The 25,159-nt window shown below is 48.7% G+C and overlaps 1 protein-coding gene across 3 annotated transcripts in view; it reads left to right on the top strand.

Annotated features, from left to right (window-relative positions):
- Positions 1-25,159, top strand: part of LOC126541384 (uncharacterized) — a 54,324-nt gene that overhangs the window by 16,578 nt on the left and 12,587 nt on the right. Inside the window, exon 1 of one of the 3 annotated variants that reach the window (XM_050188145.3) lies at positions 21,127-21,187. The exons of 1 other annotated variant lie outside the window; for it this stretch is intronic. In XM_050188145.3, the coding sequence (XP_050044102.1) occupies positions 21,145-21,187 (43 nt within the window). In that variant the 5' untranslated portion in view covers positions 21,127-21,144. Of the gene's footprint in view, positions 1-21,126; positions 21,188-22,875; positions 23,096-25,159 lie in introns of those variants that run through there. One more of the 3 variants, XM_055076570.1, reaches the window with a different exon arrangement.

The following is a 25,159-nucleotide window of genomic DNA, read 5'->3' as shown; positions in this document are numbered from 1 at the left end:
CTTTGTTAGCTTTTTCGGGCGCTTTACTTGCGTTTTTTTTTTCGCTTACTTGGCACGGCCACACTCACTCGGAAGACCCACTAACGCTTGGCAGACACGAATGATATCTTGCAGCAATAGCTGCGTCATGTCGCGTACGAAACATCCGCCATCCGTGTAAGCGCCTAAGGTCGTAACATATCGCAACAACGTTGAACGTATTTCAGGAGGTGTTTTCGAAAAAAGCGTCTCTCGGCGTCACTTCTGTTACATTACGCTACGCGCGTCCACGTTGTCGTGACCTCAGCGCATACGTCATGACGCTACTAGTTCGATCGACTACTGCGCCGAAGCGGCCACAGCGGTCGCCTTTCGATGGGGCGAAACGCGAAAGCACCCGTGTACTTAGATTTAGGTGCACCTTAAAGAACCCCAGGTGGTCCAAATTTCCGGAGCCCCCCCCCCCCCCACTACGACGTGCCTCATAATCAGATGGTGGTTCTGGCACGTAAAACCCCATAATTTGAAGCTCGTAAGCTCGGCAATATAGCAGCACGCGCAATGTAACGGGGAGAGGCAAAGGAAGCTTCAAGCGATAACCGCGTGCTATGAGGCGAGCACGCCAGTGCCGCGTGTTTGCTGCACGTTATTGTTGCCAATTGGCGCCGTGCCTTCTACACGAGGCTGCGCACGGGCCACGGCTATGTGTGCAGGCACACCCATACACGAGAGATACCGCAGTCACAGTTAAGCTCCAGTGTGTATACTGCACTAAACCGCATATGAGCCCTTGATCCGGATAGCCGCGGAAAGCGAAAGCAGTTTGTACGCTCTAGGTACCACATTCCAGCGTGGCCTAACTATAGGGTTGTAGTCGCGCGTTGGGCATATTCACTCCTCCGCCCATACGGCAGGGACACGCCTTGTCGGTTTTTTTCGTCTGTTCAGTTCGTGGGACTCCGGCGAAGCATTTCACTGTTTCGTGCAGTGCATGATACGTTAAGCGCAAGGAAAACGGGAACGTGTAATCAGCAGTGCTTCAATAGCGCTTCACCTACGGGTGAACCTTAAAGGGACACTAAAGCGAAACAATAAATCAGTTTAGACTAATGAAGAATTGTTTCAGAACCCTGCAGGCAGTCATTTAAAAAAAAATAGTTTGATTAGTAGATGAGAAAATGAAGGTCGAAGTACCAGTATTTGAATTTCGCGCCGAAACCCCGGCGCCGGTACGTCAGCGTGACGTCAGGGATTCCAAAGTACGTTTTCGCATTTGGGCCGCATTGGCAGAGTAAAGGTTCCCGAAACTTGCCATGTTGAATATTTGGTTCCTTTAGAACACAATGTAGTCAATCTGTACCGCTATATATAACTAGTAGGCCCTAGAAAATGCCATAAAAATCCATGACGTCACAGCCACCAGGTGCGAAAAGTTAAGTAGGCGTCGCCACCCGTATTTCGTTCTTGCGCTTTTTCTGGCTTACCGAACGTCTTATCGTTGTAAGAGTGGTGTTTTTGGTCTTGTAGAAAGGTAATTTACTGGTGCAGAAGAAATCATTTTTCGCTTTAGTGTCCCTTTAAGTTTCCTCATCCCATAGCAGCCGCGAAGAGCAAGCCGCCACACCATTAGTTTCGATCCTACGAGTTGTCGCTCGCTCTGCACGCGAGACGCGCGCGTGAGCGCCTACCTCCTCCTCCTCTCTCTCTCGCTTGACGCATCGCGCGTGCGTCGACACTTTGTGTGAGCTTTAAGAACCGCAGAGCAAGGAACTCCACGTTGCCGACCAACTGCTCGAGCTCGTCTTTCTTCGGCGAAATGTATATTCGCGCTGCGCGTGGGTCTCTCGCTAAGCCGGGGGCGTGCGGCGTGAAAAAGCCGACGCATTCACAGTAGGCAAATGAGGCTCGCGATTCCTTTTGAGCGTCGGCGCCGCGCCCCGCCATCAATCAGAGCCGGCCGCGAACAACGCGTCGTTTCTCGCTGGCAGATGCGATAACGAGAAGGGCCGCGCTGAGCGCTTCGCACCTGCTGCGAGGCGGCCGTCGCCTGCCAGAGCTCCGAGAGCCGAGTGGAGACGCAGCGCGTTGCGCGCGTACCGTATGCGCTCGCGTAAGGCCCGCACTCACCTGCCGCCGTATCTTAGTGGCTGTGGCGTTGCGCTACTAAGCTAGAGGTCGCGGGTTCGATACTGGCCGTGGCGGCAGCAGTTCTCCGTGAGAGCGAAATGCAAAGTAGCTCGTGTGCGTTTAGATCGTGTGCGTTTGCTAGCTTAGATTCACGTGCGCGTTAAACATCCCCAGTTGGTCAAAAGTAATCCGGATGACCCCTCCCCCCCCCCCAACCACCATCACCATTTATTGTATTATGAAATTAAAGATCATTAGCGTCATTATTGGCGCTGGCCGCAGCTCGTCAACTGGCCATTTCGGCCCATGTTCTTTTTTGGGGGGCCGCGCATTGTCTTCATTCTTTTGAACCAAAAGAGTCAACGCTATTGTTTTTATAACGCATTGATTTGTTCACGCATGCACGCCGTGCACCTGGTTCCTGTCTAGTACCCCCCCCCCCCCCCTCATCACTGTCTCTTTCACCGCTTCTCAGGCTCGGCTCACTTCGTGCAGCACGCTCGTCGATACAGTCGTCCCCCGCGTGTCACCCATGACGCTTAATATTCAGCTGAATTCTTGGTATTTCACGACAGTGTCTGAAGACACTGCATAGACTAGCTTGCATCGGGGCGTGCGCTTGCTTTTTCATTTTAACTCGCCTTTTCTTCGAATTCCGTGCTTCTAATTTGGGGGTGCGGATCATAACGAGTGCGGCCGTTACTCGAGTGTATACGGTAGCTCATAACGCGCGCTGTGTTACGCCGTGTATCGTGCAGCGAGCGCATCTCTGGCTAGCGAGAAACGTGTTGCGCCTGTACAGTCGCGATGCTTGTTGCCGTGTTGCTTTAAGTTATATATTAGGTTCGTGCTCTCCCCCGACAGAGACCCTATCTTTCAATCTCCGTATGCTACTCGGTGTATAGGCTTCCTTCAACCCAAGGCCAATAACGTGAAAGCACATGTTGGTGTGCGATCTACATTCCGCGCTGTGGCTTAGGCGCTACGGCTCTCCGCATCTGAGGACGAGGTCGTGGGTTCGATGCTACCGAGTTCTGCTGCTGTCTTGCCGAATAGTTCGTACTATAATAGACTCAATTATGCGCCCGATAGTGGCATCGAACCTCGGTCCCCCCCAGGACAATAGCCCGATGCTCTAGCCATTAACCCACAATCGTCTTTTTTTTTTTCCTTCTTTATCGCCCTTACTCAATTCACATAGAAATAAGTTATACAAACATATACCAGCCCAACGAGGGTTGAGCAAAGAAACAATCAAGACTCTGGCATGTACGTCAGCCCTTCTAACCTAGGAAGCCAGTCTGGTTCCGGTTGTGGCAATTAACACACCCTAACCATCCTGCTTACAGCACGCGTATTCTGTCGTGCCAGCTCCAACTAGATTTGACATGATCGCCGCGTGTGTCGCATTGTCGTAGCACGGGTTTGCGAAAACACTTGCGCGCGCTCGATCTTTTTTTTTTTTTTACATCAGACGGAGGAATGAACCGGGCAAATTTATAGCATTTCATTAACTGCATCGCGAAAGCGTGGCTTCACATAGATTCCAAGTTGTGCGTTGGGTCTGTGCGTAACTTTTTCGTTCGCGCTTCAGAAGGCTGTTCATTACTTTAAACTTTACACATTGAAAAGAATAAATCTGCGTAACACGTAGAGAACAACTCGCAAAAAAAATCGACAGAACCCGTCTAACGATGACTGTCGATGGTAATGCATTTAGCATTGAATCAGTAAAGCGATACAACGTGATGAAACCGTCGTAACGAGTAATGTGCGAGCGTGTGCTGCAGCCAGAATCCTCTTCGTACTTCTCTAAGAACACACAGCGCCTTACTACCGCCGCCGCCGCAGCGAAGCCTGCGCTTGGCCTCGGAAATGCGTGGCTTGTCCGTTAGCGCGAACGCTGAGAAACTCCCGTCAAGCGGCAGTCGGGCTCTCCTCTCTCGCGCTTTTTGCCACGCTGTGCCATCTAGTGGTGCTGCCGAGAAGTCCGCGCGTAGCCTCCGAGACGAGAAGCGCGGCCCGCCGGTGCTTGCGAACCCGAGAACGGTTCCCTCGCTTGCCGCACACCCAGTGACACGTGCTTAGTGACGCATGTTGGCGAGAGGAATGCACACCGGGTGCATTCACGGCGCCGCTCGCTAAAACGTCGGTGTGAAGGACGTTCGCTAAAAAAACGGCAACTACACAGTGCATGTGTGGCGCAGCCTGCTAAAGTGTCGGGTTGCTGCGCTTGAGAAACTCTTGTGACGTGGGTTCGATTCCGCTCAGCATCGGAGAAATTTGAGGAGTCTATTAACGGAGTTGACATTCTTAGGGCACATCATGCACTTTCCGGGCACTCAAGTATGCATGTATGTTTCCATCAGTATCATTAAAATATTTCCAAACCGGATTATGATACCTTTCATCACGTTCCATTTGTGGATAGATATTTCCTTCTGGAACCTCACATATCCTTTTATTTTTTTCCCTTGTTTCCTGGTGTTTCCTTGTTCCCTACTTTTGCATCCAGGTTCGCGAGTGCTGTGCTTGGGAACGTGGCCCTCGCTGGGGACCTTATTTGCAGTTTCCCAGGAACGTCTGCACTTCGTTGAACTGCCCATGAACCTCTTGTTTCGTGCGTCAACCTTGCAAGCGATGTCGCTGTATACGTTTATCCTCATCATTGCTTCTAAAATTTTGGTCGTTGTGAACACAATTATCGCGTTGGAGAAGTGAAGCAGCCGGTGCCATCTACACGCAATAACATCTCCCTAAGCACAGCTATTCGAAACTATAGCAAAAAAAAAAAAAAAGAGAGCTGAACTTCTAGCCATCGCTAGGTTAACGCCAGTGCACAAAGTGTATCCACGTTCCGTGGAGTAAAGGGCAGGAGGACTCTTGCGGCCCGATGGATTGTGGGCGTGTGTGCAACCTTCCACGGCGCTCGTTAACGAGCATGGCCCTTTCTTGGTGCGCGCAGCTGTTCTCACTGCGGGGCGTGCAAGCCCTGCCGGCAAGCGCGCGACCACGGACTGGGCCACGCGGCCAGTTTGTGCAGCTGCTGCCGACTGTATGCGACGAGCGCTGGAGTCCGTTCAGTGTGAGCAACTCATTGAGGAAGCATTGGTAACGCCCTGCCTAACTTCGAGAATGGTTTCGGCGAGAGCGCCGTGCAGTAGTCGATGAGATTCGGTTGCTTGCCATCTACAAAAGCTCGGCGCTTGGCGGCTGAACGCGAAATAAAATAAAACTGAAGTCTGGCAGGCCTTACTTCTTGGCTGTCTGCCCATAATCGCCTGATTTTATTTTGTTTTCGCATTGAGCACGTCGCAAAGCACGTTAAGGTTGTTCCTCTACTGCGGGGGCTTTTGCATATTTAACTAATGCGCGAGCAACGCTTACAATACGTCCAAGCTAATAAATGATGGTGTTTTTGCGTGCCAAAACCACGATTTCATTACGAGAGACGCTGCAGTGGACGACTCGGGATTAATTTCGACCACCCGGGGTTTTTTAACGTGCACCGAAAACTAATTACACGGGCTGTTTTTTTAATCTAGCCCCTGCCGAAATGCGGCCGCCGTGGCCGGGCTTTGATCCCGCCACCTCGTGCTTAGCAGCGCAATGTTTTTGACAGCGCAATGTTTTCTGCTTCTTTGTTTATATAGACGCCAGTCTATCGTATGCCTGCATTTCTATTGTTCGTTTGGTTTAATGTATTTCCAGCGCGCGTTAGCTAGTTCGGTGCTCTTCGAGCACCGAACTAGCTATGGAAGTTTGCTGCTGGTTTCCTTGGTTCGATTTATATTCCTTCTAATTTATTTCCTCTGACGCTTCTGCTTGCTAATTCTCCTAATTCAATCTTACGGGTGGTTGTGCCTTTTCCTAAGGCAGTTGCTCGTTTTTACCAAGTTCTTGTTTCGTTCACGTTTTATTCGTCGCCGCCTACTCAAGCAGCATCCAGGCCAACGCGTCGCAAATGGAACGTTCCCGCCCCGTGTTCGCGGTCGAAGCTGCCCTTGTCGCGCTAGACCACTACTGCCTTATGGAAGTATTGGCTGTGTGAACGTTTCCTAACGTTTATACCGACAAGGACGTGGGGCCAGTCCACTGTGTACGTCTTGCGGTTGCTGCGAGACACATCAGCACCTGATATTGGTCTGTTCCGCTTACACTACGCCGCGCACGTTGCTAGTGAGGGGCTATTGTCTCCTTGGACCCGCCGTGGTTGCTCAGTGGCTGTGGTGTTAGGCTGCTGAGCACAAGGTCGCGGGATCGAATCCCGGCCACGGCGGCCGCATTTCGATGGGGGCGAAATGCGAAAACACCCGTGTACTTAGGTTAAGGTGCACGTTAAAGAACCCCAGGTGGTCGAAATTTCCGGCGTCCTCCACTACGGCGTGCCTGATAATCATAAAGTTGTTTTAGCACGTAAAACTCCATAATTTATTTAATTTTAATTCTCCTTGGCCTGCGGTGTACGACACTCGACGAATGTTCTTACCCGTGTGTTTGTGCGTGTCGACGCGATCTCCTTATTTTTTAAAAATTAACTGACGTAGGTTCATGTTTGGAGGTTATTTCTATTGTTCAAATGACAATACTTTAGACACTATTCCAACATTCTTTAGTAGCGTGACCTGCAGTGACCAGCCCTACTGTGTGCGACCTGTGCTGTGTGCGTACTGCTTAATTTTTTTAGATCTGTCATCTTTCTCTTTCTTTCCTCTTTCCTCCCCTTCTTCCTATCTCCAATTTGTTTGTCTCCTCCTCCTTACTGAAAAGTAAGCCGGCATTGTGCCCCTTCCGGTGGAAGTTGTCAGCCTGCCCCTCACTTTCCTTTTCTTTCCATGTTTATGCGTTTTAATTATTATTATTATTATTATTATTATTATTATTATTATTATTATTATTATTATTATTAATTGCTTTCATCGTTCAGTTTTGAACTGTCTCCTAATTGTACCCCCATAAGGACCCCCGATATTTTTCCTGGACACTTATTCCACATTCATTCATTCATTCATCGATCTACGGGAGTGACTCTACGGCGCAATAAAGGTCACGCGAACGCAAAGCTCTACTGTTTCTACAGCTGAGCTTAATCTTGTGCGCGTGCTTGTTTGAGAACTAAATTTAACATCGCAGGGTAGCCGGTAGCTAGGCCCGTTGTAGAATACAACTGTGTAACGGAGCTTGAATCACCGCTGCGCGCAATATACCGTCACGTGCCATCACGCGTCACGCCTCGCAAGCTTGTAAACGCAAATACGCATCGTGTACCTTGAGCCGTCGTCGTTTTCCGTTTATGCCGAAAGCACTTTTTGTCTAACACGAACTGGAACAGTCTCGCTGTCCCACTTCAGCATGTCCTTCTTTGTGCAGAATGTATAGGTAGCCATCGGCCTCCAGTCTGCTTCCTCGCCAATGGGGCCTTTCAGACGGCACATGGCTTGCCCGCTCATCGGCCCACTCCACAGGATGGGTGCGGAGCCGTCGGTGCCCTCGCAGCGATACCCGCCGCGCAGGAAGGAAATAAGGCACGGTCATCCCTGCTTTTCCGCACACGCACTCGAGGACACGGGAAAGTTGCCCGATTCCTTCCGGGCCACCGCACCAGCGGGCGCGTTCCGGACACGGGGCCCCTGTTGAGTCACGTTCCTTCGCCCGAAGCACCGCGCGGATCGGATCCTTGAACGGCAGCCAACCGCGTTGCCTGAGCGAAAGGCACGAAGGACTCTTTCGGGCCGTGCAATGCCGGAGTTCTCTTGAGCTCGCTTGCCAGTGAGTAGACGCGGCGAGCACGACGAAGCCCGGTATCCGTGCACGTTGAAAACGATCCGTCCGATGGAACGGGGTGGTGGCCTACGGGAAGCGGAGAAGTTTGAGAGGTGATCGGTGGCTGTCGCGTGCAAGCACTCCCTGCCACGACTCGCCATACTTGTTTCTGAACAAGAATGCTGCTGCGGCGGTGTGTCTTTTGTTTCCTGACTCGATGTTAGCTCTCACTCTTTTGCCACGATGCGGACGTTCCGGGGCTCTGCCATAGGGCCTCGTTTTGAGTTTGGTACCTAAGTTCCATCCTTACCTTTGATCATACGGGGTTGACCCTGGGCCGATGACCTCATAAGCGGGGCGCTCAGGCGGCCGTACGAGGCCAATTAGGCCTGGCTTAAGTGGAGAGCAGCGTGTCTCGTCGTGGGCCCTCCTTCAGAATCGATCTCGTCGTCTCCTGGGGCGCACCGGAGAACGCAAACGCAGCGACATCTGCTAAGGATCTCTGCTCTGAGAGCGAATGCTTCGAACGATTAATGGTGTACTTTGGGCGCTCGTTGATCCACAAAGTGCTCTGTCGTTTCTCGGAGCTCGTAATGAGGTAGGATGCGAGCGCTTGTGCCGAATCTTCGCCACGCCTATGTGCTACCCGAACGTGCGTGAAACACAAGTACAGTACCTACAGTACAGTGTACGCAGTATGTGTCACCTGAAGCACGTTCGGAAGACGTTATGACAAAAGATCTTCGCTCGGTACTCTGAAGTAACGTACGCGACAGCTAATCTTAAAGTGCGTGGAGGGCACGAGCTGCTCGTGAACCGAACTCTTAGTGAAACTGCGCGCGTAGCATACTTCTGCTTTCGCGGTTTCGACTTTCGCGATAAAATATCCTTGTCGTTACCTCTGCTTATGTTTGAGCTAAATGCGCAGCATTTATTTGCATACCCCGGCGAACATTGAAGTGGTTCTGAAGATGAAGAGATGAACGAAAAATCTAAACGTGCCAGTCTCCTCGCTATTAGTGGTTTTTCCGATTTTCAGCTCGTCACGGGATTTCGCTTGCTTTCAGAGATGGTGACGATGTCCATCTGCATGCAACACTCACTTTGGCACTGTTAGCCTCAACTTCTATAGCATTATTGATATTTTCGCTAACTGCGCAGTAAGTATACTCGTGCAAGCGTGATTCCGTCATGCCAGTGTTCTTGTTTGAATGAATTTCGCTGCTTAATGGTCACGTATCGTGACATTGTGTCAATTGCAAAAACATCAATTTGCATAGGCTGACAAAAAAAACTTGAGTGTTGTGATTTTGGTCGGGCATTATTCGGTGTCGAGCCCGATTGTACAAATCAACAGTTCAAGCCTTTCAAGTTGCTGAATAAGTAGTCAACTAAGCGCCATAATATCACATAAAGATCAGTCACGTCCACTGCTCACTATTCCCAGTTTCATAATGTTTTATGCACAAGTGGATTGCAATGTAACTAACCAACTATGTAATTATATTTGTTGTCGGTCAATTGCTTGAATTTTTGTTGCTTCCCGCTGTTATCTCATCTTTTTAGCTAACATTGTATTAGCAGAAGAGAAACCTGTATCGTGTCCTTGTTCCCGTATGTTCCACACCCCTCTCTAATGCCTCTGGCTCTGAGAATAATACTAATAAATAGATAAATAGATAAATAATTAAATAAGTAAATAAATAAGTAAATAAACTCTTTCAAATACCACTCATCCTTCAGGCCTTCCATAAACGTTTTCCGATGAGGTAACGTTTGCTCGGTCACGCAGCACAGGCCCGCTTTATGAATCTTTTACTGTGCGTTTAAACTGCTGGCTTTACCATATATTCGTCGGAGCAGATTTATGTCTGGCACCTCGCAGCAAGCGTTAATTTCACGGTCATTCTGTATTACAAACTGCCTACGCGCTCCGCTGTTCACTGCCGCACTTCTGAACGTTTGACGCAGAGTTTGTGGGGTTTCTTTTTCTGTTGCGTTGCTCGTTGCTTCCCGCTTTCTCGCGTGTTACGTCACGATGACGTGCCCCTGAGTGACTGCTCCGAGGCAGGCGCTTCCCCGTGTGACTGTGGAGGAGGCAATGTTTACTTCCGTTAGGGGTCCGTTCTAGCCACCGTATACCCTCCGTTCCCAGAGGTCAACGCGTGTAACATCTAGCATGCGGCGCTTCCGCGTCGAAGCGTTTCCTCTTCCCTCGCGCACCGTTGGCTCCGTGCTTTCGAACTCTGTTCGCTGGGAAATGGCTGCCGCCTTTGCGTCCATCCGCGTCGCTCCGTTCGAGGAACTCCGTGCGTATACTGTTCACAGCTGCAACGCCGCAACCAAACGGCGCTGCGGTTGTGACATGCGTCCATCTCCTCCGGGGCATTCCACACGCGCCACCGTTCTGCGACAGGTGCATTCCATACCATGGCATATAACGCCCGAATGCCGGCCGCCATGGCTCAGTGGCTGCGGCGTGTTCGGCTGCTGAGCAATGTGGTCGCAGTTTCCATTCCCGCTGGCATTCCTCGACGGGGGCGAAGCGGAAAGGCTCACATACTTCGACTTAGGCAAATTTTGAAGCCCCGAATGTCCGTATTAACCTACAGGTTTCCTAAAGACGTCGATAAATAATTCAGCGAGATGTGACGTTTAGCATTACTTGTTAAGCGTCACCAATGGGTTTGATGTGTAGCACATGGGTCTGCTCAGTGAGCGTGAGGTCGACTTGGCGGAGCGGCGGCATCCTGCGTTTACTCACGGCTTTCGGGTATAGCGTGTCTTTTGGCAGTGTTTAATAATACTGGACCTACATCTCGCTGCAGGCAACTTTGTGGCATAGTTATCCCCGCACATGAGGAAAAAACACGCTCTTGCAGGTGGAGCAGTGGCCGCGATGCCTTTTTGCAAAGCTAGATATACCTGTTGCTAACATCCTCCTCCAACCTGACGCCCCTCCGCGACACGGTCTCTCTGATTGGTTAGGTCTTGCTTTCACGCTTTAAGTGGCGTCAATCAAATGGCTTTGAATGTCTTTTCCTGCGGCTTCAACGTGCGTGCACGCCTGCTACCCTTTTCGCTAGCTTCGAAAACGCGGCGTTTGTCGCTGCGTATAGGCGCGGTCGGCGCGTTCATTCTCTGTGAACTCTTAACATTCCATTTCCTCGTTCCGAGTGACGCTGCAGCCGCGCGAGAGTGTTTTTGTCAGCCTGACGGCCGCGCGGAAGTTCATCACCGCGTGACGGACGCGTCACAGCTAGTCGCACGTTCCGCGGTGACATATTGCGCCTGCAGAGGTACGCTCTTCCGCGACCTCCGCTGCGGTCAAAGTTAGACGAACGAGTAATCCCGAGCCGCTAGTGAGTTAGGGAGCAGGCAGTATGCTAATAGACGAGACAGGTTTCGTCATGTCGCCGTAGTTGTACGACGACCGGTAGTCACGTACTTTCTACGATGAGTGCCAACGAAGGTTGAAATCGCTTGGATTGTTCAGAGACGTCTAATAGCCGCGGTCATTTCTGTTGCGTCATTTTACCTATATTTTGTAAAGCTCTCTAGAACATCTTGCTTCTATATCCGGCTCATTGATTGGCTAAGAGCGTGAAGACCAACTTAAGCGCGAAGAAAAAAAAAGCACGCGTGGTGCTGTTACTGCAAAATGTCGCCAACCGGCTCCCCTATAGAGTGGTGAAACTGATGAAACAAGCAGAATAATTTTTTTTAAATAATGTTTATGACAGAGCGGCAGTAAACAAATAGAACATACCGGAAAAAAATGTGCTGAGTAGATCACGCAATATTTAGGATCGATAACCTCTGGTCTGTTAGTTACCTAATGGGTCCCAAGGTAGGGAAAGCGCAGTCGAGGACGGCAGACAACTGTGTTGATTGCAGCAGTTGGAATCGCCTGGCGCAAAACAGCGGTAATTGGAGATCCACGGGAGAGGCCTCCTTCCTGCAGTGGACATAATCTGATGACGAGCCGTCACCGAACGCTCAAGCAGTTAAACTGTAGACCAATTGCGGAATTCTGGTTTACACAGGAAGTGCAGAGAGCAAGGCAATTCGCCATAACATGTCATATAATAGTGTATTAGTGGGAAAATTGTGAATTTTTTTTGTAATACCCATATACGGCTCGTCTCGGCACCAAACCCATTGATCTAGTACATGTAAATACTGATTGTAGTGAAACAGTTGGTGGTGGCGAAGAGACCTTGCACATTCTTTATGGACATGGTGGAATTGCCTGGTTGGAAGAGCAGTCGCTCATGTAGAGCCGTTTTAGTTTTTAAAAGCCAATTTCAAAGAGAGGCCATTTCAAACTCGACTACATGCTGGCAGAATAGTTGGTCGTGTAATTCATGAGATGTCGGAAGAGCGAAGCGCTGACTTACTGCTTTCAAACCACGTGGTCAAATGTTTGAAAACTAGCTAGAAGACGGTGACACAGGCCTGCTCTTCAGGTATGCCAGATACAAAAATGTGCAGGAGCCAAGATTCGCGACGTGGTTTCACCGGACACCCGACAAGCAGAGTCGGCCTTTCCACTGGTTTGGATCATTTGTCGGAAAGCGGGCAAAAAGAAAAGGCAGGAGAGCGTGTAGCACTGCATCGTGCAAGTACTGCAAAGATGCCTTTACAAACTTGATCCGTAGAGGAAGCAAGTACGTGCACTTGTCTGTACGGACCCTTGAAGACAACTTCTTCCGACTTCAAAGGACTGGCTGATTACATCTTTCCTGCATAGTTGACATTGTGATACGCGAACACAGACGCACATCGCAAAAAAGAAAAAAAAAAGCCATGGGCAGGCGCGGGTCAGTTCTGACTCCTTGGGGTTTTTTTCTTTTTTTTTTTAATGCCGCATGTGTGGTTTTTGCCGCATCCTTACAATGTAGATTACTCGATCTTCATCGCATCTTTCCCTCTTCTGGTGCTGCCATCGAACACGGTAAAGCCAGTCGGTGAATAAGACTGTTGTCGGGTAACTATGAGACCAAGGTTGCTTGGTGAAACGTTTCAACAGAAATAAGACACCATTCGTTCTTTCTTGTTCTCGCAGTGTACTAAATATGTCGACAAGCTTGTTTCAAAAAGATTTCTTTCCTTTCTTTCTCTCTCTCTCTCTCTCTCTCTCACACACACACACACACTTTATTTATTTATTTATTTCTCTGCTAGCTTTAACCCACGTTCCAGGCGTCAACGAATACTTGCACGTTGGTGAAATTGCCTGCGCGAAAGTGTCTTCAGACCGATCTCTACTCAACCAGCATGTATCCTCAGATATGCGAACGTCAGAAACATTTCTGAATACGGAGGTTATTGTCTAGCTGACCTTCGGACAATACGGACGGGTTGGTGCACGTTCATTTCGAAACGCGAGCTGGCAGGGAGCCTTATATCATTTGCAGTGGTGCGCTGCTCACGTGATACGACTGGAATGTTTACGTACTAAATTCGATGCGTCGTATTTTATCGTTTGCCTAATATCTAGCCAACAATGCGCGTGTACGTTTGTGCTCGTGTTTTTTTTTTTTTTTTTTTTTTGTCGCTGTGACTTTTGCTCGGAGGCTCGTGCATCTCGACAACTTCCGCGCATGTGGAATATGACGGTTTCACAATTGCTGCGCGCGGCGACCGTGAAACTGAAACCTGCCTGCCTGCTTGCATTACACGTCAATCGATTGTGTTTGTCCAGTGCAGCAGCGCATGCGTCGTCGCCAGCGATTTGACGGAGAGGTTAGCCGCGAACGCAAACAATACGATCGAGGCTCTCAACTTGGCCAGCCGGAGGCCGATGAGTCACAAGCGTGATTTCCGGCTTCGACGCCTGGGTTTTTCGCGAAGGAGGCATTTACGTTCGCGCACTCCGGTTGCGGTGAAACTTCTGTACACTGCGCGGAAGACATGAACGCTGGGAAGCGTAAGATACTGAAGAGTACCCGACTATATGTCACCCCTACAATACTTCGACAGAACGCGACGCGCTGCCTGCATCCGTCATCCGCTATTGTCCTCTCCATCCTGCACTTTAATTTCCGCTTTTCATTATTGTTACTTGTCGAATAGTCATAAACAATAATTTCCCCTTATTCTTTATCCGGCTTCATTGCCTGTTTTCTTTACTTGATTGTAACTGAACTAAAACCGAGACCTTCGGATTCCCTTCCTCTTCCCGCTACAGGCAACGTCTTTTTTTTTTTTTTGTAAGCACAGGCGTCGCATTGTTTTACATCACTTCTTGCGGCTTTGTCACAGGCTGCTTGTGTTTGGCATCCAGAGTAAGGCACCTCTTGACAGCAGAGTCCGCTTGTTTATCCAGTGGAGATAACGGAGCAGCAGTGGCTCCTGGAAAGGGACGCTAAACAGAAAGCACTGAATCAGTCTAGATTGATAGTGCTCTTTCAGAACACATTATTGATTTCGTGGAAAGATGTTGATCAAAAAATAAATAAAAAAGAACGGGAGGCTGAACTTTCATTTCTTGAATTTCGCGCAGCAACGCCATCGCCGTGACGTCTGTATAACTTCACGCTGCCTGTTTAACTATTACGCCTTCCCTGGCCTTTCCACGCTTCCAGGTCTCACTGTAAAAGTTTTTTTTTTTGTACGGTAGGAAATTCACGTAGTAATAGAGCTCAACCTAATTTTCTTAGCAGTGTCCCTTTAAGAATGTCCCGCCAGCCCTGGCGGGGCATTCAGCTCATGGTGCTTCTAGTCTTGGCGAAATGTTCAGGTTAGGCCTGAAACGCACGTCACTGGCAAGCGGCTCAGCTGGTTTGCTGTCCCGAACGCGGGCTTTCCGTTCGTTCGGTGAAGAAGAGATATAAATGGATCTTATCGGGGATGCTGCTGATTTCCTGGCATTCTGGCTCAGTTCGTCTTCAGTTTCGATTTATCAGTATCTAATGTGGTACTTCGCGTGTTTGGAAAAACCTGCAGAAAGCAATCCCGGAGTGAATCAATCTAATGAGGCCTCTTATGGTAACTGCTGAAGACAGTTACAAAATCAGCTGAACAAAGACGTTGTAGGCGGAATTATACGAGGCTATTCTAATGAACGGGAACACATTAGTTTCGGATTGTAAAACCCGCCGGGAGCACACAGGAACAGCAAAATGCGGGAAATTAGTATAGGATTCGTTCTTTTTTTTTTTTAATGTGACCTATAACACACGTGGCTTCAGCAATCACTTAAAACTGGTCAAAAATGTAGCAGCCACGATGTGAGATGGTAAGTCCGTCAAACATTTTACGACTGGGCATTTTTTAACATTCAAAAATTTTGTTATGGAGCATTCGATACTGCTGAACTCGACCCTTCTTGCGCAGCAAACGCTTACAAAAGATGAATGATTCAGTTGCTGTTTATTTTTTTAATGCAACGCAATGTTAATTTTAATAGTCATATAGCCCCGGCCAAGCGTTTCCAAAATCTCGTGCTACAAGGCGCTGCCTCCAGAACAATGCGCGGCGTCGCCACATGTCCGTAGCATTTACGTCGTTTCCTGCCACAACCAAGTAATAGCAACTCGCCCAAACCACCACCTTTGTGTGCTTTGTTCCTAGCGCGGCGTCGCTGCACGTAAGTCACCCGCCTGAAATTCCACGGCAGTGAAACCCTGTAAATATTTTCGAACCAATACTTTCGTTTATGTACTGACGTGTTACTGCAATCGTGATTTCTCGCTGTGAGCTGTCAGTTACGTTACGCTACGTTAATCCTACTACACATTTTTTTTTTTCACATATATTGGCGCGCAAATACGGCGCCATATACCCCTAGGCTCTTGAACAGGCTGCACAGGGATATTGTTTTGTATACTTCTGCGTGTCCATTTATAGAAGTAACCGAACAAGTTATTGCACACACAACGACAGTATCACGTAGCAGTAAAAACGCCGGGGACGTTAGAGAGACACTCAAAGCAATAATGCGAGCAACAATGTCGCATGTCATGCAGTTTTGTCATCGCACCCATGCATAGTTCTGCAGGAGAAAGAGCAGAACAGTTATTGCACGCACGTCGATGTTATCGCATGACACTTCTTCATGCGACCTCTCCCTGTTGGTCATTGTGAGACCTATGTTCATCCATACAGCAAATGAGACGGCCGCAGTGCTGCTTGTTAAATGCACAAAGCGTTTACTTCTCGTCGCATGAGAAACGAGGAGCTGGTTCAATTCCACGAGCGTTAGCTATGGCCTGCGGCACAATGCGCTGCCGGAGAATGACAACCCGTGTCACAAGCGCTGACGATTGCCTCACAGTTGCCATCACGTCGAGACCAATCTGATCGAAAACACGCCTATCTAAAAAATACCGCGCTCTAAAACACGCTCTAATGAGCATGTCCGTCGCTTGTCATTTTCGCGTGCCCCGAGCCCTTCGCGACAGTTCTCCATCACCGTCAGCGCCAAAAACAAGCGCCTATCTGTGAATCACTCGCTGTGGAATCCGCGCGCGGTCCAGTGATCTCCAAGTTCCATAAGTTCGCTACAAATAAGGTGGCCCAATTGACACGTTCCATGCATGCGGTTATGGCTGAACGTCCGTGCGGCTAAACGCGCGGCGAGTATGAATTTCGCCGTTTCCGATCCACGAGGTCCATCAAGGCTATACTGCCGCCTTTTTTTTTTCTTCTTCTGCTCTCGCGCGTCAATGCCACCTCGTCTTGGCCTAGCGCGTATGTAAGTAGCAAAATGCACTTAACCGAAGTGCTCCTAACCTCCGCGTCTGCGGAGTCGAAGTTGCGTGCAGTGCAGCGTCTCTTCCTTCGAGTAAACGACGTTGTTCTTCCCGCGTCACCCGTGAAGCGGGATGCGTCGCGCTGCTCCTTCCGGGCGCTGTGTACCTCGTGTCCACGTTTTGAAATCCTCGTTTGCTTTTGACGTAAGCGTTTTAACGCAGTCGTCAAAACACCGTCGTCTGGTGGTCAGTGACTGAAGACCGTACTGTTTGTTCCGCCGGTCGCTATCGTACACGCAGCGTGCTCTCCCGTCTGTATGTATATACCCTCTGCACGCGTGCATACCATTTTCTCTACCTCGCGTTTCTTTTCTTTTCATTGAAATGAAAATAAAGGAGAGAGAAGTAGTCGCCCCACAGCGGTGACGGCTACCTGTTTTCGCATAACAGGCACAATATAAAAAAGATACATGTAATAAGAAAAGGAAAAGACTGCGTCCTGTACACGCAGGAACATGTAGATATAGAAGGCGAAGGCTTGTCGCACCGCCATTTAGTTCGTAAATATATTCAGACTCGCACAAGCGGCCGCGATGCAGACTGCGGTGAGCAGGTAAACAGATAAGAAATACACACTGTTAAAATAACGCACGCACAGAGACATGGCATTCAAAAGTGAGCTTCAGCACGGCATACAAACGGGTTTAGCACGTAATATACAAGCGCTAATAATTACAAATAATGAAGGCAAGTTGCAGTTACATTGTGTCACTATTCAGTACGGCGTCTAGTACTTGTTAAGTATGCCTGAAAAAAAAATTTTCGAGTGCGCTCAATGCTTTTCGCTGTGTTGTTTTCGATGACCGCAACGCATTCATGCACTTCATTTTTCGTTCTGTATTGCTTCTATATATAGCGACTATACATTTTTAGACGCGTGCTTTCAAGTAACTCCAAATGAAGTGCTCGCGATGCAAGTTCTTTCCCGAAACTTCAGCAGCTGCACATTTGTTCAGGCAGCAACATCTGCAGGCATGTTAAATTTATACTTGCGCACGGCTAGCGTTGACTGTGAGAGAGTGGGTTGCCAATACTAAGAATAAAATAATTGAGAGAGGAACTTCAATGAGAAAAAGGTGGGAAGATTGTAGAGTTGCAACATTTTGCACAGATACAGGAAGCGGTATATTAAAGCTAACACGTGCTCCCCAAAAAGAAAGCGGAGGACACGTGGAGTCCTCCTAAATTAAAGGACGCCTGCGTGTTGGGTATAGAGCGTACTTATTTTTTTAATTGCTTCTTATGGATACAGCGCTAGCTTACAGCTGCGGTATTTTCCACAAATTGTATAGGTTACAACGTTACAGACAACGCTGGTTATCACAAACGTGTGGTTATCAGACAAACGCATGGTTATCACAAACGCGCACTCGTGCATGTGCAGCGCACATGGTGGCACGAACGTCGGCCCTGCGTGCATCGTGAACAAAGTACTACGTCCAAATTCACCGCATCGCAAGTATTGTTCATTATTATTGCGACAGCAATTACACGTACGGACGCTGGAAGGAGCGTCCGCGCCGTCGTGCCGTTAGGTTATCGAAGCTCATATGGGGGGCCCGCGCGCGTGGGCGTTTATAGGCCTCCAGAGACGCGCGGTGGGTTTGGCTGCAAAGAGTGACCAAGCCAAGTGGTTGCACCGTCACGCTCAGCTCGTTCGACTTTGCTGGGTGGAGCCAGGGTGTCGCGTTCTGGCTTCCACTGCTGGCGCCATCTTTGCACGCGCAAACATTCGCGTTTTTCTTTTTTTCTTTTCTTGTTCTTTTTTTTTCCGAGAAGCTGCGGGAATACTAGGCCGCGTTGCACAAGGAGGCTGCATATACACTAGTCTGAGCAGAAACGGATGTTAAACGTCGATCTAAGTCTATCTACTTTTTTTTTTCCTTGGGCGCTGACGACCGCCAATGGCTTTCCTTTGGTATATCATCTCGTGCAGCCGTCAAGGCGCGGCACCTGCAATGCCCCTGACGGCAACGCTCGCCACGCTAGCGTAATGTTCTGAGGCGCCCTAGGCGCTACGCTGAGCCTTGCTGTCGCTTTTAATGTTTCGCTTTCACGCGCAGCTGCCGAGTTTTTATTGCGTGATGGATGGAACTTAAGGTCAAAAAGTGTTCTTCTGCGCAAGCCATCATTTGACCAAAGGCCAAGTGATTGTTCTAAAGGTTTCGGTGCAGTAGCTGCCAGGGTCCAAGGACAGTGGCAGCACCGCTGGTGCAGCGTCCGTGTTCCTAGCACAGGTGCGAGACGTCCTGCGTTGCGTGGCCGGCAACGCGTAATACGCTGACGGTGGGCGCACCGCGTACCTTCGCATACTTCCGGCCACGCGCTCACGAATCCGTGCCCTTGCAAAGCAGGTGCGCCATTTTTACAGAAAGAACGTTACGGGACAATCGGGCAGAAAATTCTAGTCCGCCTTCATTCTCTGCGCCCGCCCAGCCTTCACCAGTTACCTGTGAGGGGGCCAGCCTGCTGGCGTGACAAGTGTTCGGGTATAAAGATAAGATAAAGGCGCTTTTACAGAGCTATCGCACGGGACAGTAAAAAAAAAAAGTGGCCCGTCTAGCCAGCCCCGCCCTCAACTCGTTCCTCGGTCTTTCTCGTTTCCTGCCCGCGTAAAGCTTGTCACCGAAAACTCCGGGGCTGAAGCTGAACGGCAACGTTAACGAGCGAGCTCCACACCTGCGAGTGTGCTGTTTGACGCGGGTAATACGCCCGCGGTGCAGAGCTTCCGTGTAGATCACGTGGTTAAGGTTCGTCTGACGAGTTACGCTATTTCTTGTTCCTTTCTTGCTTCCTTTCATTCGAGAGGCAGTCTCCCCTTCCGCGATGGCTAAGTGACTAACTCATGTAATCCACAGACGGTTATGTGGTCAAACGTTTACAGTATTCGCAAAAAAAAAAAAAAGGCACTGAAGGGATGGAAACCGGGGTCGTCGCCGCCAGAGGTAGCCGTGCTGAAGGCCATACCCGCGTTATTAAGGTTCTTGCGGTCTACGGGCTTCACGATAGACTTTAAAAACGCCGCCTCCTACCGCTCTGTAGTGTACGCGGTTTGTTCCTGTTCGTCTCTTTCGCTCTATCTCCACCTTGCACTCTTTTTCTTTTTATCCCCCTTAACCCTTCCCCCTGTGCAGGGTAGCCAACTGGAATTGGCTCTGGTTAACCTCCCTGCCTTCTTAAGCATCTTTCCTCTTTATCCTTGTTCCTTTATCTTTCTTTGTTTCGAAATAGCCTAGGCCAGCGTGTTTTGAAAAACCTATTTTCTCTTAGCAACAGCTGGGCGAGCAGATTGTGAGCCCAGGCATAACGTCTCCCTAGTCCCACCAAGTACCTACAAGGATCTAGGACGCTCGCCGTGGCGCTTCGGGGAAAAAGTACCTAGAAACGTGGTACACGCGAGCGGCGCATGGTGGCGCAGCAGTCGAGCACTGGGCTTGGACGTAAATAGAAACACGCGACCAGGCAAACATCTCCGTTAACGAATATAGCTCGCAAACGAAATAGTTCGCAAACGTAAAGTTCCACAGTGATACAACTCGAAGCTGCAAAATGCAAGGCCGCTCTTCCTGCAGCTACACGACGTGCGCCGTAGAGTTGGTTTTCGCTTCTTTCCTTTTTTTTTTAATGCGTACTCTACAACAACCTTTTCTAACCTATTGTGCATCATGCCAGCATTGCTAATCACAGCCTCATCAGTAGACTATGACGGAGTTTGTTTTTGAACACGGTGAACGAGAGACTTATTGAGAACTCTGTAGGACCTCTGCACATTTATCTCATAACGTTGACTCTGAATGGCCGCTGCAGCCATTGCACCATTAAACAATGCTAGTAATAGTTACTTTTGCCGCCATTCAGTTCTACGAGCTTTTTTTTGGGGGGGGGGGGGGGGGAGGGGGGTTAGTAATTATTACCAAAAATTTTAAAAACCTAAGAAACGTAGATAAGCTTTCACCGACTTTGTCATTCAGTGCTAAGACCATCTTCTACTAGTTCTTCGTATTCTTTTGATTTTTCACCGCCGTTTCCATTGGTCTTCACCGCGCGAACATGTTCTCCTTTCCTCGGTCATTCTGTCACCTCTGTCAATGTTGCGCTTTCTGAGCTTTGAGTTTCGTCTTGGTTGCAAATGGAGAGATCCGGAGTGTGCAATCGCGCGCCAGCCCGTCAGCCGTGCAATGCCTGCGTGCGCCCGGGCGACCTTGTAGGCCTTGACGTTCGGCCAGGCGCCCCACTGTGTAGCTGTGTAGCTCGGCTGTGCGCGCAGCTGTCTCATCGGGGGCGCACCCGCTTGTTTGTGCAGCCTGCTGCTATCGCCGATTTTTTTTTTTAAATGTTTGTGCAGAGATGAGGGCTCGCAGTCACGGGCACTGCGTGCGTTTCGAAATGCGGCACGGGTAACACATATACCCACCACTGCGCTTCGTTCTGCCCCAGTCTTGCGCAAGACGCTCGAACGCGGGGTTCAAGTGCGCGCAACATCGAACGCGTTGACGGCAAAGCTGCACGAAAGGAAATGCGCCCAATATCGCCGGAGGTCCGACAGCGAATTTCTACAGGTACGATCGCGCGCTAATTTGCGGAACCCCCCCCCCCCCCTTTCTTTTTTCCCTGCGTGGCTGTTTGTGTCGAGGATTTACGTTTCTGCCATTAGTTGCAGCTGTGCTGCTACGTTGAAATAGTTCAGCAAACTCCCATCAGTCTTAAGATTGTCCGGGGCGGGCAGTACATAGTCCGGTGCTAAATTGTACGGGTCCTGGGCTATTCCCACGCACATATTGGCATAAAATTGGTTTTCGTGCAATCGTACTTCTTTTTTTCACTCAATCGGTGCGTTTTGTCTGAGCCTTTCCTCTTGCCCGCTTGCTGTTTTCCTGGCCCGCTTGGTGACCTTTAACTCATTCATCCAGTATAGTAGATACCCCTGCGAGCACGTTGGGGATTCTACTGGGGAACAAATAAGTTGTGCTAAAAAAATATGCATGGCGCCGCAATCAACCACCAATATACCAATTCATACCTACGCCCAGTATATTCTGCAGGTTCAGAGAAACAGCGCTGAACTATCAATTCGCGTAGCTGTGCTACGCTTTCTCCTTGACTCGCGTCCGTAGTGTGCCCAGTGAATGTGCAGTATCTTGCATGCGTTCGCTTCTAAACAATGACAAGTTATAGCATTGTGCGTTCACATTTATGTATCGCTTTCCGGTTGGTGTAATCACGTTTGCCTGAACATATTTCTGCGGCAGGATTAAACCACCAGTGCTTGACAAGCAATCTACCTTCGCAAGTATTGCTTTTGCAGGGTCATGAATGAGTCTTCTTCATTTTTCTCGAAGTTGCGATGCCGATACGAAATCTAACGAGTCTAGCTCGTCGTCATTTCGGAAAGCTTCATAGAGGGCGTTATAGAATCGAGTTTCGCATTCAGTTGGTCGTTTAAGAGAACCTTGGAAGCGCTACAAATGTAGTGTAAGATGAATAAGCTTTAGTTAAGCGGGCTCCAATGGCGCCTATGTGAAGGCAGATTGTCGCCACTGTACATTTCCTTGTTCTTGCAATACATATTTAATCTTTCGAGACTTTCACAGTACGACCAGGGCACTCCGACACGAGCTGTCGAATACGACAGGAGTCTACATGTGAACACATTACTGCATCGACCTCTCAACCCCATAATGCGATCACGTGTGCGCACGTAAGGACGGCGCTTTACTATGCATCACTTTCGTGGTCGAGTTATGGGAGCGTTTACATTATTCATTCCATCTTGCGTGACCCCAAATCCGGGGATGCCTGTGAAACGACGTTCGCGTAAGTTTCGTACATAGCCTGCGCTGTCCTTTCTCTCCGTTGACATTGGTACCGCATCCATTCCGCATGACAGTAACTGCAACTACGCCCTCACCTGTCAACGTTCTTGTCGCCAGGTGGAGCCACGGCATCTGCAAAAGGGTAAAAAAACAACAAAAAACTGGCTATAAAAAGGTCGACCGTAATGTCAGCGATTGGCGCTGTTAATGCACCGTGTCCCGTCACGTGACTTCCCGGAAGTCAAGGGTGAGGGCGCGATTTCCGTTCGCAGGTGCCGAGGCATGCACACGCGAAACGCGTGGCTTTCACGTGTCTGATGCGATCACGACGTTCTTTTCCTTTCTCTCTTTCTTTCATTTCTTTCTTTCGTTACTTCGTCTCCTATTGCTGCGTTCGCTCGCCCGAACTGCGGGGTATGCTCTTTGATATTCGTGGAATGTCGCTCACAATGGCTCGGCAGATCGGATGCGATGCATCGAGGTTTGTTCATTACGAGCGCGCCTCCCAGCCGATACTTCGTTGTCTTTCCCAACTGTGTTTCTGCGCCAGCAACAAGAAGAAAGAAAAGAAAAAAGGAGTATGCGGTGGGAAAGAATGGAAGACTGCGCGTTCAGTTCATTCGAGGCGCGCTGTGCTGGAGGAATGGTCGCTCAGTGAGTGAACTTTAAGCTGTGACATCGTATCATTGGCGCGTGTGCGTGCATGGTGCTGACAGGTTCTTCTCGTGTCATAGGCATTGCGTGAAGTCGGATGACAACTTGTTAAAGGTAGTTTGCTTTCAATGGTCTTCGCTACCTGGTAAGCTGACCAGCTATCCTTTATTACCAACAATGAATGTCCTTGCTTCGTTTTGTCTATGGAGTTTCAACTAAGTTGCTTAAGATATCATCCCACCAAAACATCAGTCTCTTTCTATGTTTAAAAATCTCCTAAAAAGTTCTTTTTGAATAGCTAAGGTTATCGGATGAGTATTTTGTAAGCTTTATGCGATAATGCTGCGCAATTGTTGGTTCGGTGACTTCACTTCTACACTGGCACTGTTAGCAGGCGTTTCTATGTTTTACTTAAATTTCTGGTTTTGTCTTTTAGGGAAATTTATTTATATATTTGTACTGTTACATTGGCTCGGTAGGTCTTGTTTAAATTTATCTTGTCATAACCGAGTTTTCTTCCTCTTGTTTATAATTAGCTTCTGTGAATTCATATAGGGGGTCCCGGTACGGTCTCCGGACCTTTTGCATGCTCTGTTCTTATAAGCATGTTTTGCGAAACGCAGATATAAACGTGAAACACAAGTCCTGCGCCGTGAAATCTGTCTAAAGCAGTAACAACGTCCAACCAAAAGCTATTTTGCAAATGTTCTCTCGAAACTTCGTCAGTTGCTCTGACCTCGGAACACTCAAGATTCTCACTAAGATGCTTGAGAACGCTAATCAGCAGCTCTGTCATGCTTAATTTGCCGCTTATGTGTTCTTTCCGAAGGTACGCAACTTCTTTTTTTTTTCCATTTAGAAGTCCCTGAGATTGCACTTGAGCTTTCTTTCTTTTCTTTTTGTCTACTGACGTCGTAGCACTTATCCACGGAACAGACACTATTAAGGCGATCAGTGGACAGACCGAGGCCTCAAGGTCTCGAAGTTCTACACTAGGCCATAAGGTATAAGATCAGAGCTTCTGAAAAAAAAAAAAAAAAAAAACTTTACACATCGTGCGAAGTCTCGTGCACAGAAGGACATGATGATAGAGGCGGGCAAGGGCTCGCTCCGTTGTGGCCCAACTTACCGCATTCCAAGTGTTCGCTTGGTAACAGTTCATGAAGTCTTTACTTTTCGTGTCACCGTGCAAAATTTGGTTCCGTCACACCAACCGATGATGCATTGAAAAGATGAACCGTCAAGTAACTCGCACACTTCATTTTATTCTTTCTTTCTTTTCTTTTGCTTCCAATCGACTGACCCTGCCAAACCTACTTTCGTAGAATTCTACTCATGCCCTCGTATTATTTTACCATGCTCTTTACTTGGAGGCGACTCTCTCGTTTCATTGAAGAATATATTCCGATACATGCTTAATTATAGGTGTACTACCGTCTTGAGTCTGCCGGTAAATCGTAGTTACAAGACATTTAGCTTCATACTTTTGTTTTTATAGATATTGTATTTCAGATACTGCGGCCCAAACTAGCCTACTCTTGGCTCAGTGTAGCTGTTATGGCTGCTGCTCAAAAAAAAAAAAAAACATACTTACATATTCACTTCATTATTGTCACTGGTTAATGGCTACCTATGTTCTTGCGTGCTTACGTCACTGGAGCTCCGGACATAGCAAGCCAGCGGTGTACGAATTACACGAGACTGTGTGGCACTTACTCCATCAATTACAACGATCTGTTTACGCCACTGGTTTCTCATGGATGTGAACTCTTCAGCTAGCGGATAAGTTTCTTGAATGCATGGCAGTATGGCCTAATAGCTCTATCGAAGTCAACACCGACTAAAGCTTTAGTACGCCCGTCGCCATGGATGTAGAGAAAAACAGTCGGAGACAGAGATCAAATAAAATAAACTTAATAATCAAATAATAACGACATGGAAGTTAAACAGAATATACTTCGGTTCGCTACCCTTTCTCGGATAAAGAAAAGCGTGGTACAACTGATTAGAGAGGAGAAACTATTTAGGATAGTCTGGGTGAGGTGCTTCTCGACGCAGTCTGTC

Source organism: Dermacentor andersoni, chromosome 2 (genome assembly GCF_023375885.2).
Source record: "Dermacentor andersoni chromosome 2, qqDerAnde1_hic_scaffold, whole genome shotgun sequence".
Taxonomy (NCBI): Eukaryota; Metazoa; Arthropoda; class Arachnida; order Ixodida; family Ixodidae; genus Dermacentor; species Dermacentor andersoni.
Note: the sequence above shows the minus strand (reverse complement) of the source record. Positions and strands in the feature narration are given on the sequence as shown.